Source organism: Anser anser (genome assembly GCF_964211835.1).
Source record: "Anser anser genome assembly, chromosome: 15".
NCBI lineage: Eukaryota > Metazoa > Chordata > Aves > Anseriformes > Anatidae > Anser > Anser anser.
In genome coordinates, this window is record NC_139736.1 from 13,394,392 (window position 1) to 13,418,235 (window position 23,844).

Genomic DNA, 23,844 nt, shown 5'->3' on the forward strand with positions numbered 1-23,844 from the left:
TCTATCTATGTTGCAGGATTATGTGTACTGGCCTACTTCGTGGTATAACCATAAACAACAAATGGTGGTTCTACAGGAAAAACTAAAAAACATTTTAGTTATTTAAAAATTAAAAATAACTGGATACAAGCAAGACTTACCTTTGTTTCTGTGGGTACTTAAGTAGAGTAGCACATGTGCTAAAATTTTCAGAATTTACCTCAGATTTGAAGAGTTGAATTTCATCAAATAATTAGACGTGTTCTTTAGATATTTTTTTTTTTAATTTCCAACATACAGAAATGTACAGCTTCTACCAGAACCTACAAATACGATAACTAAGTACATTTTTAGTATCAGATTTGTTGTCAAGTAACACATTACAAAGCACTCTGCATTTTGCTACTGTGCTCTTCAAGAATGCTTCTTTGTTGGCTGAGAAAAATCAGGACCTCAGTACATAAAAACAGACAGGTACAGGGGAGAGAAAGGAAGACACTGCTTGCTAAGAATGTTAATGCCCATTTAATTTCTATGTAGCTAATAGCTTGGAAGTGGATGTCAATGTCATTAAAAGCCAATGCATGTCACACAATACCAATTTAGCCTTCCAAAAGAGAAATAATTAGGTATAAGAATCATCACAATCGAGCGCTGGAAGAATGTTAAAGCTAATAGCATGCAGGAGTCTGACAAATGCATGTCAATTTTAGTCTTTCGAGTCTAATAGCTCAGCTTCTTCCATTGTTTGGCTCACAGTAGAAACGCTTCAGATGTTACAGAAGTATGAGCTAGTAAAATACATTTTGAAACCAGATTTCTCTGCCTCTAACAAGCTGGAATTTGCTACTGCATCAATACCCAACACCTTTCACACCTGAGCTGAATGGTCAAGCTGGGCTCACCAGTCCCTACCAGTTCTGAGCTGCTGTAAGTGTTACAGATTTAAGATGACTAGGTTATGGCATTTTCAAAATCTTTAATGAAGGAACCAAAGATGTCAAAAATAATTCAGGCCTTCTCCAAAGCTCAAAGCATGAACCAGAGGGTTGTACCATTTATTATAAAGAGCTGACCAAAGAATGCAAAACTCAACAGTATTTCAGTTATTTAGTTAAATCTGGATTTATAAATTCTTATTAAGCTGATTTTTCCCCCGTTATTGAAAAATGTGATACAACCAAACTGGCTAGCCACAATTCTGACATGAATAAGGCTGTGTCTGAAACTGCAGCAAACACACCTGTGCAGCCAAAATGACTGCAGTAACTCAGTTTCCTCGGGGCAATCAGGATTACTCTCTGCCACCCAAAAGCAAGGGCTCAGGAAGCCATGAAATAACATGGACCTGCACTATGTGCCTTCCTGCTGACAATGTAAAAGCATGTGGCGTGCCAGTTTTCAGCCTCACACTTGGCACGCACAAAGTGGTAAAGAAGCCAGCAATGCTGCTTTTGCATCCTGCGGACTAGAGTCTCCCGCAGTCCTTTCACAAGACCGAGCTACCTGAAACACACCAAAATGTTTAGCCAAAATGCCTCAGTCACTGTATTTCAGCTTTGCCCTGAAAAACAATGATGTCCGTCTTTAGTGTGCGCCTATCTATGCGCTCTGTCTGTCCTTAGTCCTACTGGGACAGAAGCTAGTAAACAGCAGGGCAGGGCAAGCCTGTAGAAATTGCTAAGAATAGAGGTTTCACATATGGCCATATTTAGTTGTAAATGATGGCACAGCACTGTGTGCCAACATCAACTACAGCGCCATTTCTCTTGAGATCTTGTATCACACGTTACACATGGCAACAGCTCTCTGAGGTAGGCATTATGTTCTGTGTATGGAATATCTGAAACAGGGGAAAGCCCTCATTTACTGAGGAGTTAATTGTTAAGCACCCACCTCATTACCTGAGCACAGCCCAAGCCGACTACACTGAAGAACAGCTGCAGGGGTGCTGCTGAGGAGCAGGGGGTCCTTGCTGCACCTCCAGCTCAGTGCCCAAACCTGGAGCCCACTTTCAGGGTCCTGGCTCATGAGATTTACAAGGAGCCGCTGGGAACAGAACCCAGAACTCCTCTTGGTCTCAACTCACGAGAGACTGCTGTGAAGAAAACAGAACATCTTACTTTCTAAAGCCTGCTGTTTTTTTTTTTTTGTCTTTCTTTCTTTTTTTTAGAAGAAAAATGAGTTTTAGAAAAATTCTGCTTCTCTTGTATCTGCAATTCACAAAGCCAGTTTAAAAAACAAAAACACAGCACAGTAGCCATAACAGAAGGAAGGGAACTACAGCCTGGATGTTATGTCAACATTCAGGGGGAAAAAAAAAAGGGAAAAAATCCATATTGGATTATTTCATTTTTTAGCTAAGTAACTTGGTAGGTGAAATAATCCAGGCAATTTTGCTTGAAATTGACAAGGGAGAGATCACAAACTGCTTCCCAAGCAGATTTGTGCAGCAACTTCTTATGGGACAGGAGCAATACTACCAAATGAGGAAAAGCTATTTCTTGTGTCCACAGAGCCAGCAGGAGGGAGCTCTCTGCAGGACCAGCCCCTGATCTCTTCCTGGCTCATTCAGAGACCTGCCAGAATGCACCAAGTTCCAGATGCCTCCCCGGCAAGCGTTCAGCACCCAAACCTTTCACTGGTGGGAGGAGAACAGCATACGCCGTGTTTTAAAATTACGAGAACCCAGTGCAATGGGAAAGATTCTTAATCAGAGGAAACCAGTGGAAACACCAGAAACAGGAATGTTACCACCATGGGATGTGACCAAATTAAGTAAGAATCAAGCCATGAAAAGATGAAATCCTGGAACAGCCCAGGGAAGGAAGGGCTGGGTTTGTTCATGATGCTTTAGGAACCAGTTTGAAACTGCATTTCTAGCACCAGAACTAATTATTTCTGCAGGATTTTACATTAAGGATAGACACATGCATTTTAATTCCAGGACTCTTGATTTTCCAGAGCAAAGGTAGTACTTCTCCCTCTTAGTGTTAGACTACAAGTATACTGAAAAAGCAAAAATTGAATCACCTGGGAGAAATGGTAAAGTCTACAGAACAACTGGGGAATTCCCTGAAATCAGAACTTTCCTAGGGCCTGCATAACTAAGTTACCTGTTCCGCTCTCACACTGAGATACAAGGTGGGGGACTAATTTCCTCAGTTCTGTTCCTTTTTTAAAAAAAAAAAAAAAGGCAACTTACATAAGCACGTCAACTTCATCTTTTGTTCCAATTATTTGGGATGCTTTTCTCCTTTTTCAGTGCCTGGTGCTTCAAAATCAGCAATTAAATAAAGAAGCAGGATTAGAAGGAATTACTTTACATATATGTTCTCCTTACCTGCACACATTTATCAACCTTAATATAAGCTTGGTGAGAAGGGAAAAGAGACAGGATTGTACTGAGTAGCATGGCCATGGATACCTGAATAGCTGTGCTGGCAAAGAAACTACACCTCCACTGCAAGTTGTGCTTCAATCCTGCCCCAACCCCAGAACCATCTGCACTGTTGCCCAGTGTTGGAACTGGACACTCATGTAGTTCAGGCCAGCCTGAGCGATCCGTGCAGCAGTCACCTCCAGCTGGTAGGGATGGGGTCTCCGCACAGCACTGCTGGATCCTCGAGCAGACATCGGTCTGCATCACAAGTCCCGCGTGTCTGCTAATTGCAAATATCGCCTAAGTGCAACTCAGTATTTGACACCTATTTTTTTTTCCTGCCTAAACAAAAACACAACTTCTCTGCTACCTGCCCCGGTAAATCAATCGCCAGCACCTTTTCTGTGTGTCTGTTCTCTAGCATAATCAATGGAGATTTACAAACACGGTAGTTTTGGCATGTCATGAATGTCATGAAGATGCACCATCTTCTCACAACTCGCAAACGTAATGTAATAATCACTTCTTAATCCTGGGAAACATCCATGTAGAGCCCCAAAAGCTTTGGACTCTAACTTGACCTTGCAGGAAAAGATGACACACAGCCCTTATCCCTAGTGCGATGTATGATACAGCCCTTTACACAAGAATATCCGGCAGTCACAAAAATTAGAAGTAGAAAGATTCTGGGGAGTGAAGACAATCAGTTATTCCTTTCTAAAAGGGAGTTTGTCTCACTAAAAAAAAGTGACTGGATTTAATAAATACTCATTTTTCAAATTATAAATAAGTTAAAAATTAACTTAAAATAAGCTATTATTTGAATAAATATGTTTCAGTAAGTGCTTAAATACATACATGCTTTTTTTCTGAAGTTTTCAAGTTAGCTCACATTATAAAGACTTCTTTAATACTGCCATAAAACTTTGTGCCTTCAGGAAATAAAATATTGCTTTTCTTAGCCCTTTATAATTTGATTCAGTTCCCATCTACTTTGATGAGATGGGTCAGATCTACCTATTATTGCTTGTAAACCTGAGGAGGAAGGATAAATAGTCTATCTTTAAGAAAGATGCTGCTTACTTGAGGCAGGTTCTCTGCCTATACTTTCTAGAAAACAGTTTTGATTTTTGTGTCTCAGTGGGTTAAAAAAATCCAACACATTTCCTAATAGCATCCTGTCAGGTCGGAAGAGGTTTTAGGTTTGACCTGCAACTAGTTTCTAAAATATCCTATTTGTATTAAGGTATTTACAGTTTGCTTCAAGTCCCTGCACCTGAAATGCCCACTTTACTTTCTGATGGGTAAGTGCTACCCTGGGCACCCAGAAAACTGGATTAATTTTGCTACACGTGAATAATCTAGTCCTACAGATCAATCAGATAAGGCAACATCAGTCTCCTCTGCCACACACAGGAAAAGGACTGATTGGAAAGAGCCCTTTAGAGTTCATAGTAACATGGATTCATGCAAACTGACATTCATCCAAAAACACGATCTATGAAAAAGACTACTGGAGAAGTAGGCATCTGATACAGAAGTACTACACCTGCCATTTGAGTGCTAAGTCTTTGTCGAGAACAGCTCCCAGAAGTCACTCGCTGTCCAGCAGCTGCTGCCTGTGATCACACGAACGACTGCCTCAAGGCTCAGCCCCTGCAGGCTCTTTGGTTTGGTGCACAGAGCAGCTCTGGGGCAGCCAAGAAGCCCTGAGTGATTTTTCCTTGTGGTGTAGCCTCGTCCTTGCTATCTGGAAAGATGGGAGCTGCTCTGGGACTGGTTGGAAGATGTCGTGGCTCCACTCAGCTGGGAAAACCCGCTGTTGCAAGATTCCAGGCTTGACATGGATCCCCTGGGACAGGACAAAATAGATGTGAAACATGAAACAGGCAGCTATTTCATGGATAACTTTATACATCTGACAGGAGATCAACCTACTCTCTATAATGCTTACAGAAGTATTTTATTTTTTGTCCCATCATTTTCACTGTGGTCTGTACGAATCTCAAGGTTCCTTCCTCTGTGTCACAAGGAAAAGTTATCACAGACATCTTTTTGCTAGCTACAGGTATTACAACTTCCCTCTTGCAGTAAACCTCGGAGTACAATGCATCTGGTCTCTCCATAGGGCTGCATACACAGTTGCTGAGCAGAAAGGAAAACCAGAGAGCGTTCCAAACACAGCATAGCTCAGTGAATGCAGCCACTGCAGCTAACCTGGGACCTCCAGCCTGCTAAGCACCAGAGTCGCAGCTCCAGCACCATTCAGTCTTTGTCTTCAGTCCCTGCCAACGCAGCCTCAAGTCACCACAGCTGTGACTGCGGACTCTTTCCAACACATTTTATGCAGGCAGGGCAAGGAGGAACAGGTTTGAGTGACTGGAGTCAGGAATTTGGTGCTACTCTGAGTCAACAGGGTCTGGCCAGGCCACATTCTCAAGGTCAGCACCTGCCCACCTGCAAGCCTGGTCTACCTAACCCTTTTTCTGGCTCCTAGGAAAGTACTTGTGAAGTATTCAAATTACTGGCTGATTTGAGAAGTACTTTTTGCATTAAAGGAGGCTAGAGGCTATCCTGCAGAGGTTGATGTACACACTTATTGAGAAAGCACACTTCAAGTCACAATAGACATCTTTGTCAAATGCCAAATGAAATCTTTGTCAAATGCCAAACGAAATATGAATGAAATAGTTAAGTTACTCAAAAAGTAACTTCTCAGAATGTTCCCAGCTAACATCAAAAAGTTCATCAGCCAAACACCTCCCTCACTTCAGGTAGCTGTAACCAAGAACTGAAGCACAAATTCCACTGGTGGAGATCCAGCCAGTGGCCAGACATCCAGCAAAGAGGAACCTGCTACAAAAGAAAAACCTTCTTACCCACTGCATTAAGGAGACTCCTCTTTCCACATAATACCACCAAGTTTGTGTCCATCTAACTTCTTATCAATGAAATATGCACCCTGTAGAGGTCATTGGTATCTGCATGTTTAAAGTCACACTCAGTCCTCTCATACGGCTTCTCTATTGCAAGCTGTATAGTAACACACACAAGGAAACCTACCTGAAGTCCTTGGATGCAAGCACTTCATAGTAATATATAAGCTTGCACTTGTGACTGGAAACTTGCAGAGAGGCGAGAACATCATCCACCCGAGGGAGGCTAGTGCCAGAACAGGGCAGAGGACCATGCATTTTCCACTGGAGAATGTAAAAGCCGGGCCAACGAGTCACATGAGATCCCTGGAAATAAAAGAGTACTCCCAAGTGATTACCAGGCATCTTATGAAATAACTGAATGACTTGACAAGAGTCAGAAGGAACTACTGAGCTGACTGCTTGGAGAAACATACATCATTCAACTCATTTTACGTGCCTCAGCCACAGCTCTGTAATCTTAGGTGTTTTTTTTCTTTTTCTTTTTTTTTTTTTTTAATGTTATCTTCAATTAGCTTTTTATCATAGATTATGGAATCTCCTTCCAATGGCTCAGTCTAAACTAGAACTGCCGTAGCAGTCATTTTCACAGGGAATTCAGAGAATGATTACCAGAGCAACTGCTTCCAAACTAGACATGATTTCCCATCCCATCGATTCCTTCCCCTCCCCACCACCAGATCGTTTTGGAGCATGCTAGGATTGTAAGATCCATGCCAGGGCCCAAACACATCTGACCTGGATGCTCTCTCCTTCCCGACAAACCAGTGGAGATTCCATACGACTGTAATCCACACCAAGGACCCACGTCTTATCAATGAGCTGCACATTGTCCCCAGCAGTAGAGGTACTTGGTAACGCGGCTTCTTTATGACTTGTTTCAGGAGCTCGTTTGGAGTGAAAGAGGCTGAACACCACATCTCCCTTCAGGATGTCAAAGTCCCAAGTGATCACAGACTCCCCTTCCAAAATCTCCACGACTATCTAAAAAGGAAATACAACAAGCACGTTGTAAAAAGTCAGGCATTCAGATGGCAGTCAGCATCTTCCTCCCTGCTCTACAAACATGCTTTTTCCCTACAAAGGTTTGTACCTCATGTGGAGCTCCTCTGAGGACGCTCGCAGAATGATAGATAGTTTCTGTCCATAACCGGATGTGATCTGCATTTTCTGGCTCTTCATCTGTTTGATAAAGTGACTTAGGAACAAGCCCGCCTTCTGGAACAGTACACTAGAAGAGTGAGAGACACAAATAAGAGGGTTCATATTAATCCACTAGTAAAGTACTGAGTCATCTGAACTCTTGCCAGCTGTCGGACACTGAGGATAGGCACCTTAACTTCGTATAAGGTTTCACAGTAAGGCTAAGTTTTTCCTGAACTATGACCATTTCTCTAATCAGTCTTAGAGAAATTGAAAAACTCAGAGAAGCTGACCTATGGTTCTCCTATCTAGGGCAACATCATCATTTCAGGGTGAAGACTCCTGTGCACAAGTTACCTGTACAGTGGTTTGTGGTTACCAGAGCAGTGGTACCCCAACCAGAACAGAAATTCAACTGTCTTTCAGAAGGAAGCAGGAGGCTGGTGGGGTGTGTGTGTAGGATTTGAGGAAAACTCACCATGCAGTCTCCTCCCAGGAAGTCTGGGATCACCTCTTTGTCCACGTAATCTACCAGCCCTCCCGGACCCTGGTAGTTATTCCCACTGTAAATAAGGAACTTCTGCCTTGTGTTCTCATTGATAAAGGGACTGACCTGGAATAAGTAGACAGAGGACATCACTGTCACCAAGTGAAGTTAGAGGTAATGTTGAGATACAAACTAGAAGACTGGAAGGCCTCATCAGCAGGAATGCAGGCCAGCAGCAGGGTAGAGCTCTGCAACTCTGAAGTGCTCTCCCAAAGTAAGGGATAACAAATAAAATGCTATATCCCCTGACATTTTCTACTTCAGATAAAATAAGTTTGCAGTCACCACGTAACACACTAACCTCATAAGAAATTTATCAAGCACATTCTTACATTGCTATAACTGTCAGCAAGCACTAGGAAGAACCATATTCATGACTTTTCTCTTCAGTATCCTCCAGCATGACATTAAAAAAAATCATCTTTTCCCATGAACATGAAAACCCACCCACCACAGGTTACCACTGCTGCACCAGGATGAACAGTTTGGGTCCCAAGTCCTGCCCTGGTAGAATGACAACCATAGGATCAAATACACAGCCTGCTCTGTAGCAAAGCTGTGGCCTCTTCAGAAGATCAGGTACAAGCTGCCTGGAAGCTTTTCACTCCCTAACCCTTTGAATAAGCAGAACTTACAATGACTGGATGATTGAGTTATTTGTACGTGTACAACTGCTTATGATCCTGCAGTCTAGATTTCACCCACCAGAGTCCAGAGTACAGGAAAGACCCTGGGTGCTCGCACTATCAGGAGTCTGCCCAGAGTTTCGGGGTAGTTGTCCTCTACAACCTCAATGATTCGAAGCAGGGCCTTAACTCCAGGCCGCCAGAGATGCCGCATATTTAGCCCTTCCAAGTCCACCAGACATGTCCAGGATCTAAATAAACGTGAAGAAAAAGACCAGTCAGAATCTCTCTTTCACAGTGGCTGCTCAGCTTAAGAGCCACAAAACTTTTCAGTAACTTCATGGCTGCAGCAAGATCTAAAGGCCGTTGAGGTCTTTTTTTGAGACTTCCCTCATAGGTTAAATGAGGGAAACAAGCAGTTCCAGTAAAGAGTAGATCTCTACTCAGGCAGCAGACAGCCTGAATCCAGTGAGCTTTCAGTACACTGGATCCAAAAAAAAAGATAAAACAGACGTTCAACCCTGAAGGTAAGAGTAAAAGCTATCAGTGAGGAAGAGAGTGAAGGTATAGAGACACATTGCTAAAAAAAATAAATATTAAAAAGTATATTTTAATATATAATAGTATATATATAATAGTATATATTATTTCTGGATTAAAAGCACTACAATAGCAAAGTTAACTTCATCTGAAGGGGGACAGAAAAAAAAAAAAACCAAGGAAGGAGCAATACTTGTTTTCATATGAAGCTGTAGAATTTATCTGCATTTAAGTCTGCTATACAAGATACCCCAAAGCCCAAACAAGACCAGCCTGTAAGACACGCACAACACTGCTCTCTGCAGTTTAAACCTAAGAACATCATCTAAAACCTTCACAGAACATCATCCTCACTACATTCATTCCAACTCAGTAAGGATACAAGAAAACTGACTATACTAACGTGATGGGGCGGCCAAATAGGTTGGTGTTTTCCTCACACCTCTTTTGTCCTTCCTCATTAATTGACAAAACCTGAAATTAAAGACAGGATAGACTGGGATTAGCCTTAGTGTGACTGAGGAACCAGGAGAAACCCAAAAACCTTTAAAAATACACAGCCCAGAAATATACCAGTTTGAGAACTTACAGTGTGCAAAACAGGAAGTCTCTGTGTTTGGAAGAAAAAGAAAAGCTTCTCTACTGAAAAGTTATGCTGGACGTACAAGGTAGAGATGTTGAAAATCTACAGTGAAGTATAAGAGCCTCAAGATCAAATGTTATTAACTGAGCTGCATGGAAAATGGCCATGGAAAGCTTACTGTGGAACTGCAAATTATCAGAGAACATCCTTCTGGCCCATTTGTATGATTACAAAAACTTCATGTCTGTCTCTGCAGGAAGACGGAGAAGCTAGGCCATGCCAAAGACACTAAGCCAAAGGTATAACTTTGGTTTGTCAGCCACAGAACACAGTGATCACGTCTGTCAAGCAGGTAGATAGCTGCTGCACTACAGCAAGACTTCTAGAGACCCCAAGGGAAATACAGTTCCTCAAGTGAGAAATTAATGTAGATCTTACATGTCGCAACAGTGATTCTTCTCCCAGGGCTTTCACCAAACCCTTTGTGTCCATCTGGCCAAGACGAAGGATGTAAAGCGGTCGTCCATCTTCAAAACAAACGTAAGGGTTTAAAAACAATAACTGAACTTGAAATGCCCAGAGATGTAAAGTTCTTCAGTGCATGCAGAAAAGCGGTATGCAAGTGATTATCCTAACATGCCTGTTGTGAGCAGGGATGTGTCACGTGCCTGCGAGAGAAACTGTTTAATGGGCTGCTAGGACCATTGACTAGGCAGAGAGTGTCCCGAGTGATAAGACACTGTTTGGTCTTTGGTATTCTTAATTTAGTGAGGCAAAGAGCAACACAGTCAGACTGTCTAGAGCTAGAATCTGCCCTCACATCAAGCACAGGAGGAGAAGCTTCTACTGCAGACAGAGCCATGTACTGTAGTCTCCCAGACTGTCACTCTAGTACCTTTCACAAATGCCACATTAAATATTTGAACAGGATAAAAATCACATCCAAAGGCCATCCTATCAAGGAGATGCTGCTTTGCACTGGTTCTAGTCTGCCTGATTTGTGCAGAGAAAATAAGGTAACTACAACAATAGCGAATGGCTATTTACAGATGTTAGAACTCCTTTATTAATGTTTAAAGCATCAATACAATCTTCTCCAAAAACAGACAGGCTACTTATAAGGTCTTATAATGCAAACTACACTGTAGAATCAGTGTAAGTGGTAGCTTCTAACCTCTGTCTTGATAATGCCATCCTCCGGTGTAGTATTCATCTAGGAGGGCTGGGGGCCTCCAGGACTGTAGGATGTAATCCACCTGGTATTGCTTTCTCCAAGACAGCGACTGACAGAGCATTTCTCGAGCTTTGTCAATGTTGAAGTCACGAGCCCGTAGAAATCGAAGGATATGTTCATCTTTGGGGATCTGAGAGAAAAGAGAAATTGTAAGGATCAGGACTTGTACCACTGCTCTATGAAGCCTGCAGAGAAGCCTGCAGAGCATGCACCAGTTTTAAGATACAGATCAAACATACTTTCCTTCTCCCTCCCGAATCCAACTCAGTGCAGCAGATAGTGATAGGAGCATGAAAGCAGTGACTAATTCGTAGAATCATAGAATTCATGTCCCTTTGAGAGAGATGGGCTTATTAATTTATCAGAGCATTGCACATGCACACACACAGCCTGTGAGAATCCCCTGCACTAAGCAAGCTGATGGCCAGAAGCCCAAGCAAACTCCGGGCTGGCTAAAGTTTCCCTGAGCTACCTGTCCACAAGGACAAACAAAACACTGAATGAAAGTAATACAGCTGCAAGCTCACCTTCCTGTGGGGCAAATTAGCAAAGGATGAAAAGCATTTGTAGGTAACACAATAACCAAGTTAAGCACGTGCTGTTTGGAGGTGGGTCACCACTGTACAGTCTCCTAGCGATCACCCACTAGCACCACATTTCAGGCCTCTCCTCTGCTTTGCTGCTGGTGTTGTTTGAACAAAAAAAGCTTTCGAGTCCTTCCACAGGCTCACCCCATCCCATTGCACTAACTCTTACCAAAAGAAACAAATCACCCAAAGTCACAGTACACCCCCGCTCAGTTACTCATCCCAACACATTTGGTCAGTAATTCTAGCACCATAGGCACAAAACCCTTCCCAAACCACAGCTGTAGAAGGGATTATTCCAACCTCCTTCCAAATCCCCTATCTTTTTCCCTTAGCTGAAAACCAAAAGAAAACCAGGCAGTAACACTAGGTAGTAGGTAGTATAACAATAACTAATGGATCTCAGAAAATTGGCAAATGGGACTAAAAGCTTGTCAGGTGTCAAAACAGCTGGATTCTAGTTGCATGTACTGTTGATTTCTCTTCTCAGTCCCTTCACCCCAACTCCCCCAAAAGTGTCTGGCCTCATTTGCTACATCAAGTTTCCATTAAAAATTTAAGTTCTGTAGGGCTAGAATAGTCTCTGGAGCGTCTGTACTGTGCTTAGCACAATGCCAGCCATCTGAGCCCTGCTGTAACACAAAAAAGCGTGCGTTCAGGAGTCAAAGCTCTTTTGTTTGTTCACTGACAGGCTCATGAAAACAGAGAGCAAAGAAGAAAGCAAAGCTGCCAGCAGTGTTTCAAAGGCTGATATGAAGCTGCAAGGGTTACTACGAATTGATTCCGTACAAAGGTGGGTAGAGCTCAGGCAGCCTAGAGCCAAGCCTAGAAGCACCTGAAGAGGAGACGGGAGCTCAGCGGTGGACTTGTCAGTACTAGGTCAGAGGTTGCACTAGGCAGTCTTAAGCGGTCTTTTCCAATTTGAATGATTCTATGATTAATGCTGTTCAACACAATGCTTTATTTCAAACACTTTGCAAAACTGCATTTGTATGTCATTTAGAGGAAAAGAGCAGCTTTTCCAAATAGGATCTCAGATGTATTTAGAAGAACATCCCCCAAATTTTCTGCATCATAGTAAAATTAAAGACAGCCGAATTTTCCTTGGATAATTGACATTAGCATTTCTGCTGTTCAGAGAAAGCCATTACTCACAAGACAACAGACAAAAACCCTTTTGTAACAGTCCTGCATATCCTGTAAGAGGAGGGAGAAGGGTTGGCTGTTACACAGGTTTCTTACTTTCAATGGTTTTCAAACCTGGACTGCACAAAACTACAGGTAAGAGGCAAATTCAGCACTTATGGACCAGAGGTAGGGATCTCTGAGGGGACTTAGTCTACTCATGATAGAATTAGTCTCTTAATTATCTTTGTCCAACCAAAGCAGCAACTCCCACCTGCAAGAAAACAAAGTTTTAATTTCAGCCTGTTGTTCTACTTACTAGCAAATTTGCACATACTGTTCTATATGGTGCAAAGCTATTCATTAATAGCTTTAAGTAACTGCACTTTTAACACCATTTGAAGACTGTCTTCAAATACTCAGATTTTTTTTTTAGAGCAATGATAAATCTGATTATGGGAAGGGACAAGGATCCGGATAGTGAAATAGAAAGACAGAAGAGGACAAAAATAAGAATAGACAGCTTCCAAGAAACAGGAGATCTACAAATAGATCTTTTTGGTAGAGCACTAAGGACATCTCTGCTCCGAATTAAAAAAACAGGATGTTACAGCATGATAACAGCCTCTCCAGAGAAAATGCAAGTGATGTGGGACGAGCTCCTGATTCTGTATTATTCTGACAGGTAATCTGTGATTTAAGAAAAGCACACAGGTGAGCAGGAAGGGGGTTTAAGTATAAATAGCCAGTAGCATCCTTCCCACTTGTTCAAGACCTTGTGGGGAACAGAGCTCACAAAACCTACACAAAGGGTACAGGCAGCTGCCGGCTGTCACAAAGAGCACTCAGCAATCAGCTGTACCTTGCCGAGGTACCTAGCTCAACAAGCAGCTGTCAGGAGGAACAAGAGCTTGTGCAGCTCACGGTGCTCCAAGCACCCCAAGAGGCTATTGTTTCACTTTATTCACGTGCTGTCGCTTTACCTTTTCCAGCTTCCATTCCCCAGCCTCTAAGAGGGGAAAAAAACACCCACAGAACAGGCAAACATTTAGAACATGCTTCGTCCATTTGAAACCGAGACCCTTTTAGATCACAGGCATGGATAAAGTCTCACAGTCTTGCTCCCATCTACGGCTCATTTTCAGCTGGATACCCAATAGCTGAGATATCTCCTACCAATCACACAGAAGTCCATGCTGTTTTACTAGACAGGTCACTGTAGACCTGAAAAAACGTGTCCTATATTTCAGAGCACAGCTATGCCTGGAGATCCCTGCCCTTTGTTTTGTGTCTGCTTGTTGCAGTCCTCTAAGGGGTCCTTTGTTCCACTGTGTGTGTGTATATATACGCATACATATCTATACATTCATTCCCATAGTCTTTGTCTGATGATAGCAACCACCACTCTCCAGGACATGGCCCAAGTTATACAACCTGCTGTTGATGCTGCCATATACCAGTGGCCTTACACAGATTTGACGGGTGCTTGGTGTTCTGAATGTATCTGCTCTCACAGACTGAACAGCATTGGTAGTCCCTGGAGACTGTCAGAGACTTTCACACCCTACCTCAACTGTTCTCTTCAGTCTGCTGTCTTTTGGTTAAACTGTTTTTCCATTCACAGGTACCAACAAAACCCATAAGCACGCTCACACAAAGGGACTTTGTGGCACACTGGATTCAGTAACAACTTTTTTTTTCCTAATTTTCTACATGGGTGATAGGCAGGAGTCTTTTCAAAAGAGAACAGGGCCTTAAAATCATGCTTAAATTCCCCATACTCAGATGAGATACGCTCTCTCTGCTTTGAGAAAGACACAGCAAAGCATTCAGAAAGTGCTGGCAAAGCTCCTTGTAAACAATTGCTTCTCTTGGAAAGGACAATTAAAAAAAAATAAAGTCTTCCGAAGCCCATGAATGCAGAGTGGCACCTAAGCCATTCTGTGTGACTGACTGAGTAGTTATCCTCTAGGCCAGGAAGCTATTACTACTGAAACCTCATCTAGCTGTACTCCATTTTCAAGGGGGATCACTTGCTCCAACTGTCTTTCTCCTGTTTTCCCCTTTTTCTATGGGCTCATTATCTACTCTGCCCACCCAATTACTCTGTCTGTTGCTATTCTTGGTCCGTTCTTCCTTACCACCCGATCTCTCTGCATCAGTAAATCTGTGGTTACACCCCTCCAAAGACATTTAAGCTGCTCCAGGTCTTTTCTTTTCTCAGCCACATGCCCCTTATTGTCTTGCCCAATACAGGGACTCCCCATTGATTGAGAGGAGCCCAAGCAGTTGCTGAACATCACAGCAGCAGCAGAGATGCATCTAGCCTACAGTAGTCATGCTGCTTTTTTCCGGGAAAAACACGTTTTCACCTATACTAGCTGGCCAACTCTAGCTGTACACACCTCAATCCAGTGACCTCAGCTCCTCTGTTTTAGAGGCTTACACAACATACCTCACACCACAAGGTGAGATGGTCTCTGCGTCCTGAATTCCGTGTGGTTTTGAAATCGTACATTTTGATAAAGGAGATTAAAACAAGATCAGAACGAATTCTGCTCAGAAGAATTCAGCCCCAGGCTGTGCAAGCTGATACAACCTGCCTGATACAACACGCAGAGCACACTGCTGAGGCAGTAACAGAGCTAGGTGTTACCGACTGCCTCACTGATCAGCATCTGAAGACGAAGGGAGAGGGGCTGCACGATCAGCGCAGCTAGCCACATCTCCCACCCCACCCTGCAGGGCCTGGGAAATGCAATGCACCCACACCGGTCGGTCTGGACAACCAGGCCCTGATCAATGCCTACTCTAGATACATGGCTGAGCCACTGTGCTCTGATACCACAGTGCAGCCTTTCCAGTACTGACAGCACTGCAGCTGTAGTTCATGATGTGGCTGGATCCTGCCGCGAGATCACACAGGCTGTTCTCCACCCCTGGCCTTTTACCCAACCTTGCCAAAACAGTCAAGTCTCAACACACGGATTATCCATGACCCTGAGTTTTACTGTAGGCCTTGAAGGCAAAACAAGCTATAAGAACAACTGCATTCAGGCTTCCAAAGGTGTGCTCTCTGCACTATCCACCCACCTTGCCTTTGTGCGTTTCTTGAAGCCACTGACGAAGACGGATCAAGCAACTCTCTTGCATTGGAGTCAGCTGGCCCAGATATCGCTCAATGTAATCAGCATCCAATTTGTCAGCTGGAGAAAGAAAAAAGAGCAATTCAGAGGAGACTTGGCATAGCCAGAAAGGAGATAGGCAGTTATTTCTACACATCAGGTTGCTTATGACTTGCACCGGAAAAGCACGAATGCCCTCATTTTAGCTGCCTGAGGGAAGCAAGCAAGCGAGTCTCATGGTGATTAGGGCATACGGACACAGACAGCATGTGAGGAATCAAAGCCAGATCGCTCCACTTGTCTCTCAGAACACTGATTTCATTCAACCCTGACTACTCCAGCAGGAGCTTTTAAAGAAATATTGTGAGCTCTGGCACTCATCTCATTAAACACTCCAAGGCCTGGGTACTTAAATCTCCTCATGTCCTAAAGATCTCACTCACAATTTCAACGACAAGAGGCTAAAAGGCAGCTATCTGAAAATTGAAATGTTATTCTGCTTATGGACACCAGAGGGAAAGGGAGAATAATATTAACATTTCCAACAGCAAGGGTGGTTTTTGGCACGAGGATGCCCTGTGCGTACCAGCAGCTCAAGGTTCCTCCAGCTCAGAGAGACAAAGGACAAGGGCTTTGAGCCTGCTAGCATTCAGAGATAGCCACAGATGTGCTGTCCAAGGCTTGTATGTGCAGATGCCAGGAAGGACAACATGGCACCCAAAAGGGTGCAGCACAGGCCAGTGGATGTGTTGGAGGCATGCAAGCACATGAGAAGGGCTGGGAGGAGGACCTCTGAGCTAGCTCTGCCTCATGCAGGATTTTTTGGTTTTGTTCCTTTTTCGGCAGATACCATTAAGTGCAGAAAAAGGACCGGACACCCACAGGATACGCTGCTTCTGACTGATAATACAGAAATTATACTTGGTAAGTGCTACACCCCCACAGAATCCACAGAGCTAGCAAGCTGAGGAGCAGACCCAGGGAAGTATATTCAAGTTCGTGAAGGGATTAAAGCAGAAATAGAGCTACGCTCCTCTTCTGCTAGACAGGATCTGCCACTCTTAGATTAACTTTAATCTCAAAGCACAGAAGCATTTCTTGTACTCAGCTTCCCTATGGATTTGTGTCCTGTTTACGGATGAATTCCAATAGAGAGAAGTCACAAGAGAAGGCCCAGTGAGACTAGAGCCCCGGAAGGTTCCAAATGCCAAGCTTTTTCCCTGAGTTACCTTCAGCTAAAGAAGTGCTGTCTGCTTCTGAGAAATAACTATTTCCAATATCACCAATCTAAATCAAAAGGCCTCTCCTTTTTCTGTCAGAGAAGAACCTTCTTTAGTCTAGAAGATATCTTTTTGTGTGTTGATCTGGCGATAAAGTTTGATTCAGACATTTTGGGTGAGAAATGCGTTAGGCAATATCATTCCATGCATTTGTCTTGGATTAATATGAGGAGAAAAACAACCAAACCAACCCTGAAAAACATTCATTTTGAAACAGCCAAAGTATTTAACTATAAATTCACTTACACTGTACTCACAATATCTTTAAGTTTCTCCAGTTTAAAGTACAAAGTGTTTTCAAGATCAGACCAAACTGATTTTTTTTCTGAACTCAGAAAATACCCATACTGCCTATATAGTTTTTCTTGGCTTTTCAGTCTGGGAGGGGGAAAAAAAACAACTCAATTGTTTGTTATTTTCTTGAAGAAAGGAAATAACTTTCTCTCCTCCCCACCAGCAACCCAGAAGAAAAGTCTCATGCCAAGAAAATAAAAATAAACTCATTAGTCAGTGATGCTCGAGGCATTTAGATCGCCAGCAGCTGCTACTGCCTGGACACTGCATACCATCGGGGCTGACAGCCTCTGCTGGAGGGCAGGAGCTGCCAGTTTGCTCTTTGGTAGTTCCCCGAGCCCCAGCCTCGACGGGCACAGCATCAGCATCGTGTCCAACTGCTGGTGCTTGCTCAGCCGCCTGTCCGCACACAGCAGGAGGTGTCCAGCGAGGGATGAATGTGACCCCTTGAGAGATCAGCTCCTTCAGGTAATGTTCAATCACTTCCTTGCCCTGAAAGGGGAAAAGCTCACATTAGGGAAAACGCCCCATCTCCTCCAAACCAGCAAGGTGCAGCAGGGTCTTCCTCAGTATAGATGACTAATGCTGTTAAACAGAATGGAAAGAGTCATCTCCTCCCACCTGCATGAACCTGTTGGAGAAATTTCAGCATGAAAGCACTGTACAAGCAGTGAATTACAGCAATGGCCAGGCGCATTGCAATGCTGTGGATGCAACCACCTTTATGACATTTTTATCCTGTTTTCCTACTACCTATCAGCCAGCCACACTGCTCCTCTGCAGCCCAGGGGAAACAGCCACCAGAAGAAAGTGCCTCTCCCACAAGACACTGGAGAGGCAGGGTGCTGACTTCTACCCAGAACTTTCTCTTCCTGCATGAGAACAGTGTCCTCAGTGTCTGAGGAGCCTGGCACCACAGCATCCACTGCAATCCTCCTCTGGCACAGCCTGCTCCTTCTCCTGCACAGAAACATTTCAGTGAACAGATTGTTTTTGCTCACCACACACTGTTTTTTTCTTTGTTTGTTCTACTGAGCAATTTCTGAGACATAAGCGAGGATATAAAACTACAGCAGGTCTATTTTACAGAAAAGAAAACTGAGGCACACAAAGCAGGCGTTTGATTTTTTTTTTCTAATAGCACAAAGGGAAGCCCATCTTACCCGCTTGATGTTTGAAGTGTACTGTTTCATGGCAATTTTTTCCACTGTGCTTTCAAAGCCAAAAAATGACTTGATGTCGAGAGATGCAGACTGTTCAAAGCAAGTCCACTCCTCATTCTCAGGGTGAACCTAAGCCCAAAGACATACACAGGGTTGGATGGCAGCAGGTACCTCACATTATGGCAGGGCCCTTGCTCCGGTAATGAATAAGCTGTTTAATCTCCAGAGCTACGGAGGGAGGGGGCAGAAGAAGCTTCCTACAAGGCACTGACACACCCACATTTAACAGTCAGACTAATTCTTCCAGCGTAACAGAAACGGGTCATGAACTGGACATGTGAACTTTTGTGGTTAGAGAAGTGGTCTTCACCCGCACAAGGAAAACAAGCTTAAAAACCAGCACACCTGAACAGTAACATCACTAGCAGAAGCTCTACTAAAACAGCTAAATATATTTATATATATGTATAAATATTTATATTTTCTGCTTTTGGACAGGGAACTCAGCCACTGAAAGTCAGTATTCCTCCCCAAAACATGCATGGCAGACCTGGGAGTTTTCCCACTGTCAGTTCAATGTCCACCTTCCCCTGGGTTACCCTACATATGGTTACAACCTACAAAACCTCTTCCTCTTCTAAACTTAACCCTTTTCTGAGGGGACTCTATTCTCTGTAGATGCTGCTGTTCACAAACTGGCACAAAAAAAATAATCCAGTCCACTCACAAATATACAGTGAGCTCTATAAAGGACAAATCCTCCAGAGAAAAATACTAAGCAGCTGCAAGAGAAGGATCAAATTTCTACAAGTTGCTTCAGAGAGCATTACAGAAAAGGAAAGATGAGAATAAACCTGCTTCCGGTGCATTCTGGCAGGGAAAAGGGAACTGGTAAAAATAGAGCAGAGAACCATCTTGAGGATGCAGACAGCTAGCTCCTGCTCTGTTCCAGGAAAGCACTCCCCTCAAAGCCCAGCTGTTAACGTTTCCTTCCGAGGGACTCAAGCCGGAGGCAACACAGCCAAAATCAGCAAGTGTGACAGTGTCTGAGCAATTCCTGAGTCGACCTGGCAGTGTTTCAGAACTGTCAGTGCCTTTCATAATGATGGAAGTTTGATTTCCTGTCATTTTTGGGAAACCCCACGTGGCCACCAACTGATCTCTGGCTCAGGACCTTCCCCTCCATCCAAAATGGGAATAACTTTTAAATTATTTGTCTTGCTTGAAATACAAGCTACTTACAAGTTTTGCTCACTCCCAAGAAGCTGAGCTGTTACCCAGTTGCCAAAAGGGCAGGTAAGTAACAGGATCTGGACTTTTGTTTAGGGAACAAAAACCACTATCTGATTGCTTCCAGAAACAGGTGAAGCTATTTAATGGTGACTGATCCCTAATAGCACAATTAGGATGAAATGACACACTGTTGCTGAAGATACAGCCATAAAGCAAGACATCCCAGGCCACAAATAAGGCTCAAGACATTTACCCAAAAATTTAGAGCACGAAGATCACGATGAGATGCTAAAACTTTGACTTACTTGCTGGCAAAAAGTTAATTACCAGACTTCTCTGGCAATTTAGGTTTCCTCCTAAACATCCAGATCTAAATATATGCCCAAGCTCCAGATGCTTTTAGCAACCTGAATTTCAAGCCGAAAAACTCAGGGAACACTGTCAATTCTGAAGCACCAGCCATCTTTTCTACTCTCACTCTAGAGCTTAACACTCCAACCACAGAGTCAGTCAATTTTATGAAGTTTCTCAAGCCCCACAAAAGCACTGGAAGAGGCTCTCTAAAACCCAGCGGCCTTCCAGTATCTAACTGTAGTGTTACAGTCCAGTGTTCAAATTCACTCAAACAACTTCACCCTGTACCTTAGCACATGACTTTTAACACTTTCTTCACAGGCAAACAGAAAAAAGGCACTTACTGAGTAGCTGCACGTCTCAAGGACGACAACACGGTTGGCAAAAGTCTCATTGTGGGCTTCAATGCGGAGAGTCCGCTCTTTCCAGTTCACGGTGTTCTTCTGTATGAAGAAAACATACTCCACGCCTGCAATCTGAGAAGGATGAAGAACCAAATATATTTTAAAAAACGGAGAGAAAGGGCAGCCTTAGGAATCAGTAATGATCTGAGCCAGCTAACAACATCTCCACCCCTTATGTTTAACTTGCCTTCTTTAGCAGCCTGGGAGCATCCACGTTCAGTTTGCAGCTCCGTTCAATGATATGTATAGCTCCATCGTCACTCCTGGATTCATGCAGGATTTCACTCCCTAGGAAGACTGGAATCTCCGGACATGTAGGAAAGCGCTTTTCATATGCCTGGAAGTGAAAACCGTGCAAGTTTCATCTCCTGGCCAGATAAACTTTAACTCTCTCTGAATTACTTAATTCCCTTACAGTAAGAGTCCAACAAACAGACGGCTTTCTTGCCTGAGAAAAAGGGAGGGAAGTTAAATCAAAACACGTATAAACAAAGCTGGCACCCACTTGTGTCAGTCATCCAGCTAAGCACATCTTAACATTTCTTTCACAAATGAAGTGGAAATAAAAGCCTGTTGTTAAAAGGTAGTGGGAAGGGAATCCTAACTTGAACATTAGGAACCAAATCTTCAGCTGTCATAAGCAAGGCCAACTATGCTGATTTCTGCTAGTTAAAGACCCAGAGATGACAAAATTCAAGTCAGATATATTGCCTGTATGAAGAAGCTATTTAAAATATTTAATACTCCTGTGCCCTAAAAATGGGACGTGTTTTGTTTAATGGTTCTAGCAGCTCCAAACTACCAAAGGTAAGAACACCAATTATGGGCTACTCAGTTGCCTTCATCTATCCATTTCTAAAGTAATTCTGTTCCTGGTTCTGAAGCCCTCCTTGATTTAATTGACTCACATCCATCTGAAAACTTTTATCCAAAGGTTCTTTAACAGCTCTAGCAAAAAATCCATTTTTCTATCGCACTTGCGGCAAATGAAGTTAACTGGCATAAATGTTACCTATTGTTCCTCCTCTTTCCCAACTTCACTCTGCTTGGGAATCTCCTTACACGGCAAGATTTTTGCAGAATGGAACATTTTCCTTTGATTTAGGAAAAATGCCTTGCCTATTGAGCTGCTATCCTAAATGTAGGATTCAAGCAATACTGGTAGAAGCTGTACAGGAAGCCCAGGATTCAGCTACAGCTGTGACTGGAGGAGAACCTGTGGTCTCTTTCCATGGCATTATCAACAGAGCTGCATCGTTTTGGTCCTAAGATCTTTGATCATTCCACAGACGATGGAATAACTTCTATGAACTGCTGCCATCTTCCCACCTTGTGTAAGATGCAACCGTGTTATACAGCATGTAATTTTCTCATGAGTATTTATATTTTTATCTACCATACACGAAAAAAGCATTAATGTGATAATAATTGAGGTTGGCTCAGTTGTCAGCACACAGAGAACACAATGGGCACACTCTGGGGTGGCTGCATTCTCTATTACCACAGCACTCTGAAAGGCTGATTGCCCCAGTATGCATTCATGTACCCTGGTGCTGGGAATAATACCTGCTCTTAAAATAGCTCAGGCACTTAAGGACTCATTCCACGTCTTCTGATCCTAGATCTCTGAACAGAACAGAAGTTATTTCAGATTACCCGATCATGATAAAAGTACAAGCAAAATACTAGCTGAAGTTCTGGCCATAAACAAAGTACATATGTATTTAAAACATCCTCTCTAATACACCAAGTAACGTTCTGCTTCCTTCGCCATATCTGCCAAAGATCTTTCCCCGCATCTGTGAGACCTCCACCAGTGCTTTTCCCTTCTGATCTCCAGAAAAATGAAAGCTCTTTAGGTGAATATAAAACTTCCCATAGCAAGTGACTGTTTCCAACACCAGTCCAACTGGCTCCATACAATGAAAGCAAACCCTGTGCTCTAAGGAGCTTAACTGGTTATGATGGAAATTCAGATGGACAAGATGGATGCCGGGCCCTGCCAAAGGATGCTTCCAGCTATCTGCTCCTGGTGTTCTGCCCTTCCCTCATGGGTCAGAAAGGCGCACCCCTTATCACCTGTTCCCCACTGCCTGCAGTCACCAGCACATTGATCTGCTCAGGCCAAATTAATACTTCCTACTTGTACTTCTGCATGCCCTCTCCCAACTCCCCATCCTCCACACGCTTGCTGTCTCAAGGTCAGAGTCTTTACCCTCTTTTCCCTTGTTAATCTTTTCTAGCATGCAAAGTGAGAGTCTCTTCAGGCCGCCCAGACGACCCATTTTTCATCACTAGAGTCTCAATATTCATACAGTGAAAGCTGTAAACGCTGTTGTAGGCCACTGGGATACCAGAACATTTGGCAACTCGTTTTCAGTGACTGGAACTGAAGCCTCCTTACGCGTGCCCTTAAAGAAGCGTTGCTGAAAACCTCAGCCTACGAGGACGTGGCCCCAGTTAACCCCATAATTTTGGGAACAGCAGCTAGTGCAGAGGCTAGAAAACACCTCGAGCACCAGGAGCTGACGTGGGAAGGGTTCAGGACTGTCTGGCTACCCAGGAGAGCCCTCTTCCTGTCCGCAGGGCCTACCACCTCCACCCGCAGCCCAGCTCCTCTCCACCTCAGCTGGCGGCTGCGGGCACACGGGTGCCACGGGGTGGTGCGGCAATAACCCTAAGAAACAAAGGCTGGGCCAGCACCACCCATTCCTGCAGGTCAGTAGTAAGGCTGGCCAAGGTTTCCTTGCCCCAGATACTCCAGATTTCTCACAAATTTTAGAAATGCAAAGCAGCTGGATTGGAAGAAAGGCTCAAGAATGGTGATCTCAGCTTCTCTTCCTCCACTCTTTCAGGGCTGTGGCTGTGCCACAGACACGTGGGAAGGAGTCTGCAGAGAACCAAGGGATGTTTTCCCACTAGGACAGCAAACAAAGCACGGATAACCTCCAAAGACCTCACTGTAGCAGTTTCACCGAGAATACAGGGCTACGAGTGCCTCCTTGCCACTGAAAGACCATTATGGCAAACTGGAAGCTCCAAACAACACCTTTGAATCCAGGCACCTCTGGTTCTGTTTCAAAGATGAGGCCACTGATTCTCAACACACAGCTGTCGCTTCCTCCACCAAGTACACACTTGATCCAGCTGGAGGCAAGCTTCCCAGTAAACAGTCATTAAACCCAGCAAAACCAAAATCAGACCAACTATTAACACAGTGCAGTCAGTCACTGTCTCAGCTGAACAACACCTGGAGAATGAAAAAAGGTCAGGGAACAGCCATCTATGCCAAGCCCTGGTGATATAACT

General features: G+C 43.6%; 1 protein-coding gene across 7 annotated transcripts in view; it reads right to left on the bottom strand.

Moving 5' to 3' along the window:
• Positions 1–241: 241 nt before the first annotated feature.
• SEC14L5 (SEC14 like lipid binding 5) overlaps positions 242–23,844 on the bottom strand; it is a 39,817-nt gene continuing 16,214 nt past the window's right edge. For 3 of the 7 annotated variants that reach the window (XM_083799969.1, XM_083799966.1, XM_083799967.1), the window contains 14 exons: positions 20,723–20,872; positions 20,476–20,607; positions 18,545–18,673; positions 17,654–17,873; positions 15,776–15,888; positions 10,911–11,100; positions 10,175–10,263; positions 9,557–9,627; positions 8,693–8,864; positions 7,919–8,053; positions 7,391–7,528; positions 7,036–7,281; positions 6,425–6,603; positions 242–5,213 (listed from right to left, as the gene is read on the bottom strand). In XM_083799969.1, coding sequence (XP_083656095.1) covers positions 5,108–5,213; positions 6,425–6,603; positions 7,036–7,281; positions 7,391–7,528; positions 7,919–8,053; positions 8,693–8,864; positions 9,557–9,627; positions 10,175–10,263; positions 10,911–11,100; positions 15,776–15,888; positions 17,654–17,873; positions 18,545–18,673; positions 20,476–20,607; positions 20,723–20,872 — 2,070 coding nt within the window. In that variant the 3' untranslated portion in view covers positions 242–5,107. The remainder of the gene's footprint in view (positions 5,214–6,424; positions 6,604–7,035; positions 7,282–7,390; positions 7,529–7,918; positions 8,054–8,692; positions 8,865–9,556; positions 9,628–10,174; positions 10,264–10,910; positions 11,101–15,775; positions 15,889–17,653; positions 17,874–18,544; positions 18,674–20,475; positions 20,608–20,722; positions 20,873–23,844) is intronic. The other 4 variants (XR_014572727.1, XR_014572728.1, XR_014572729.1 and 1 more) reach the window with 4 other exon arrangements.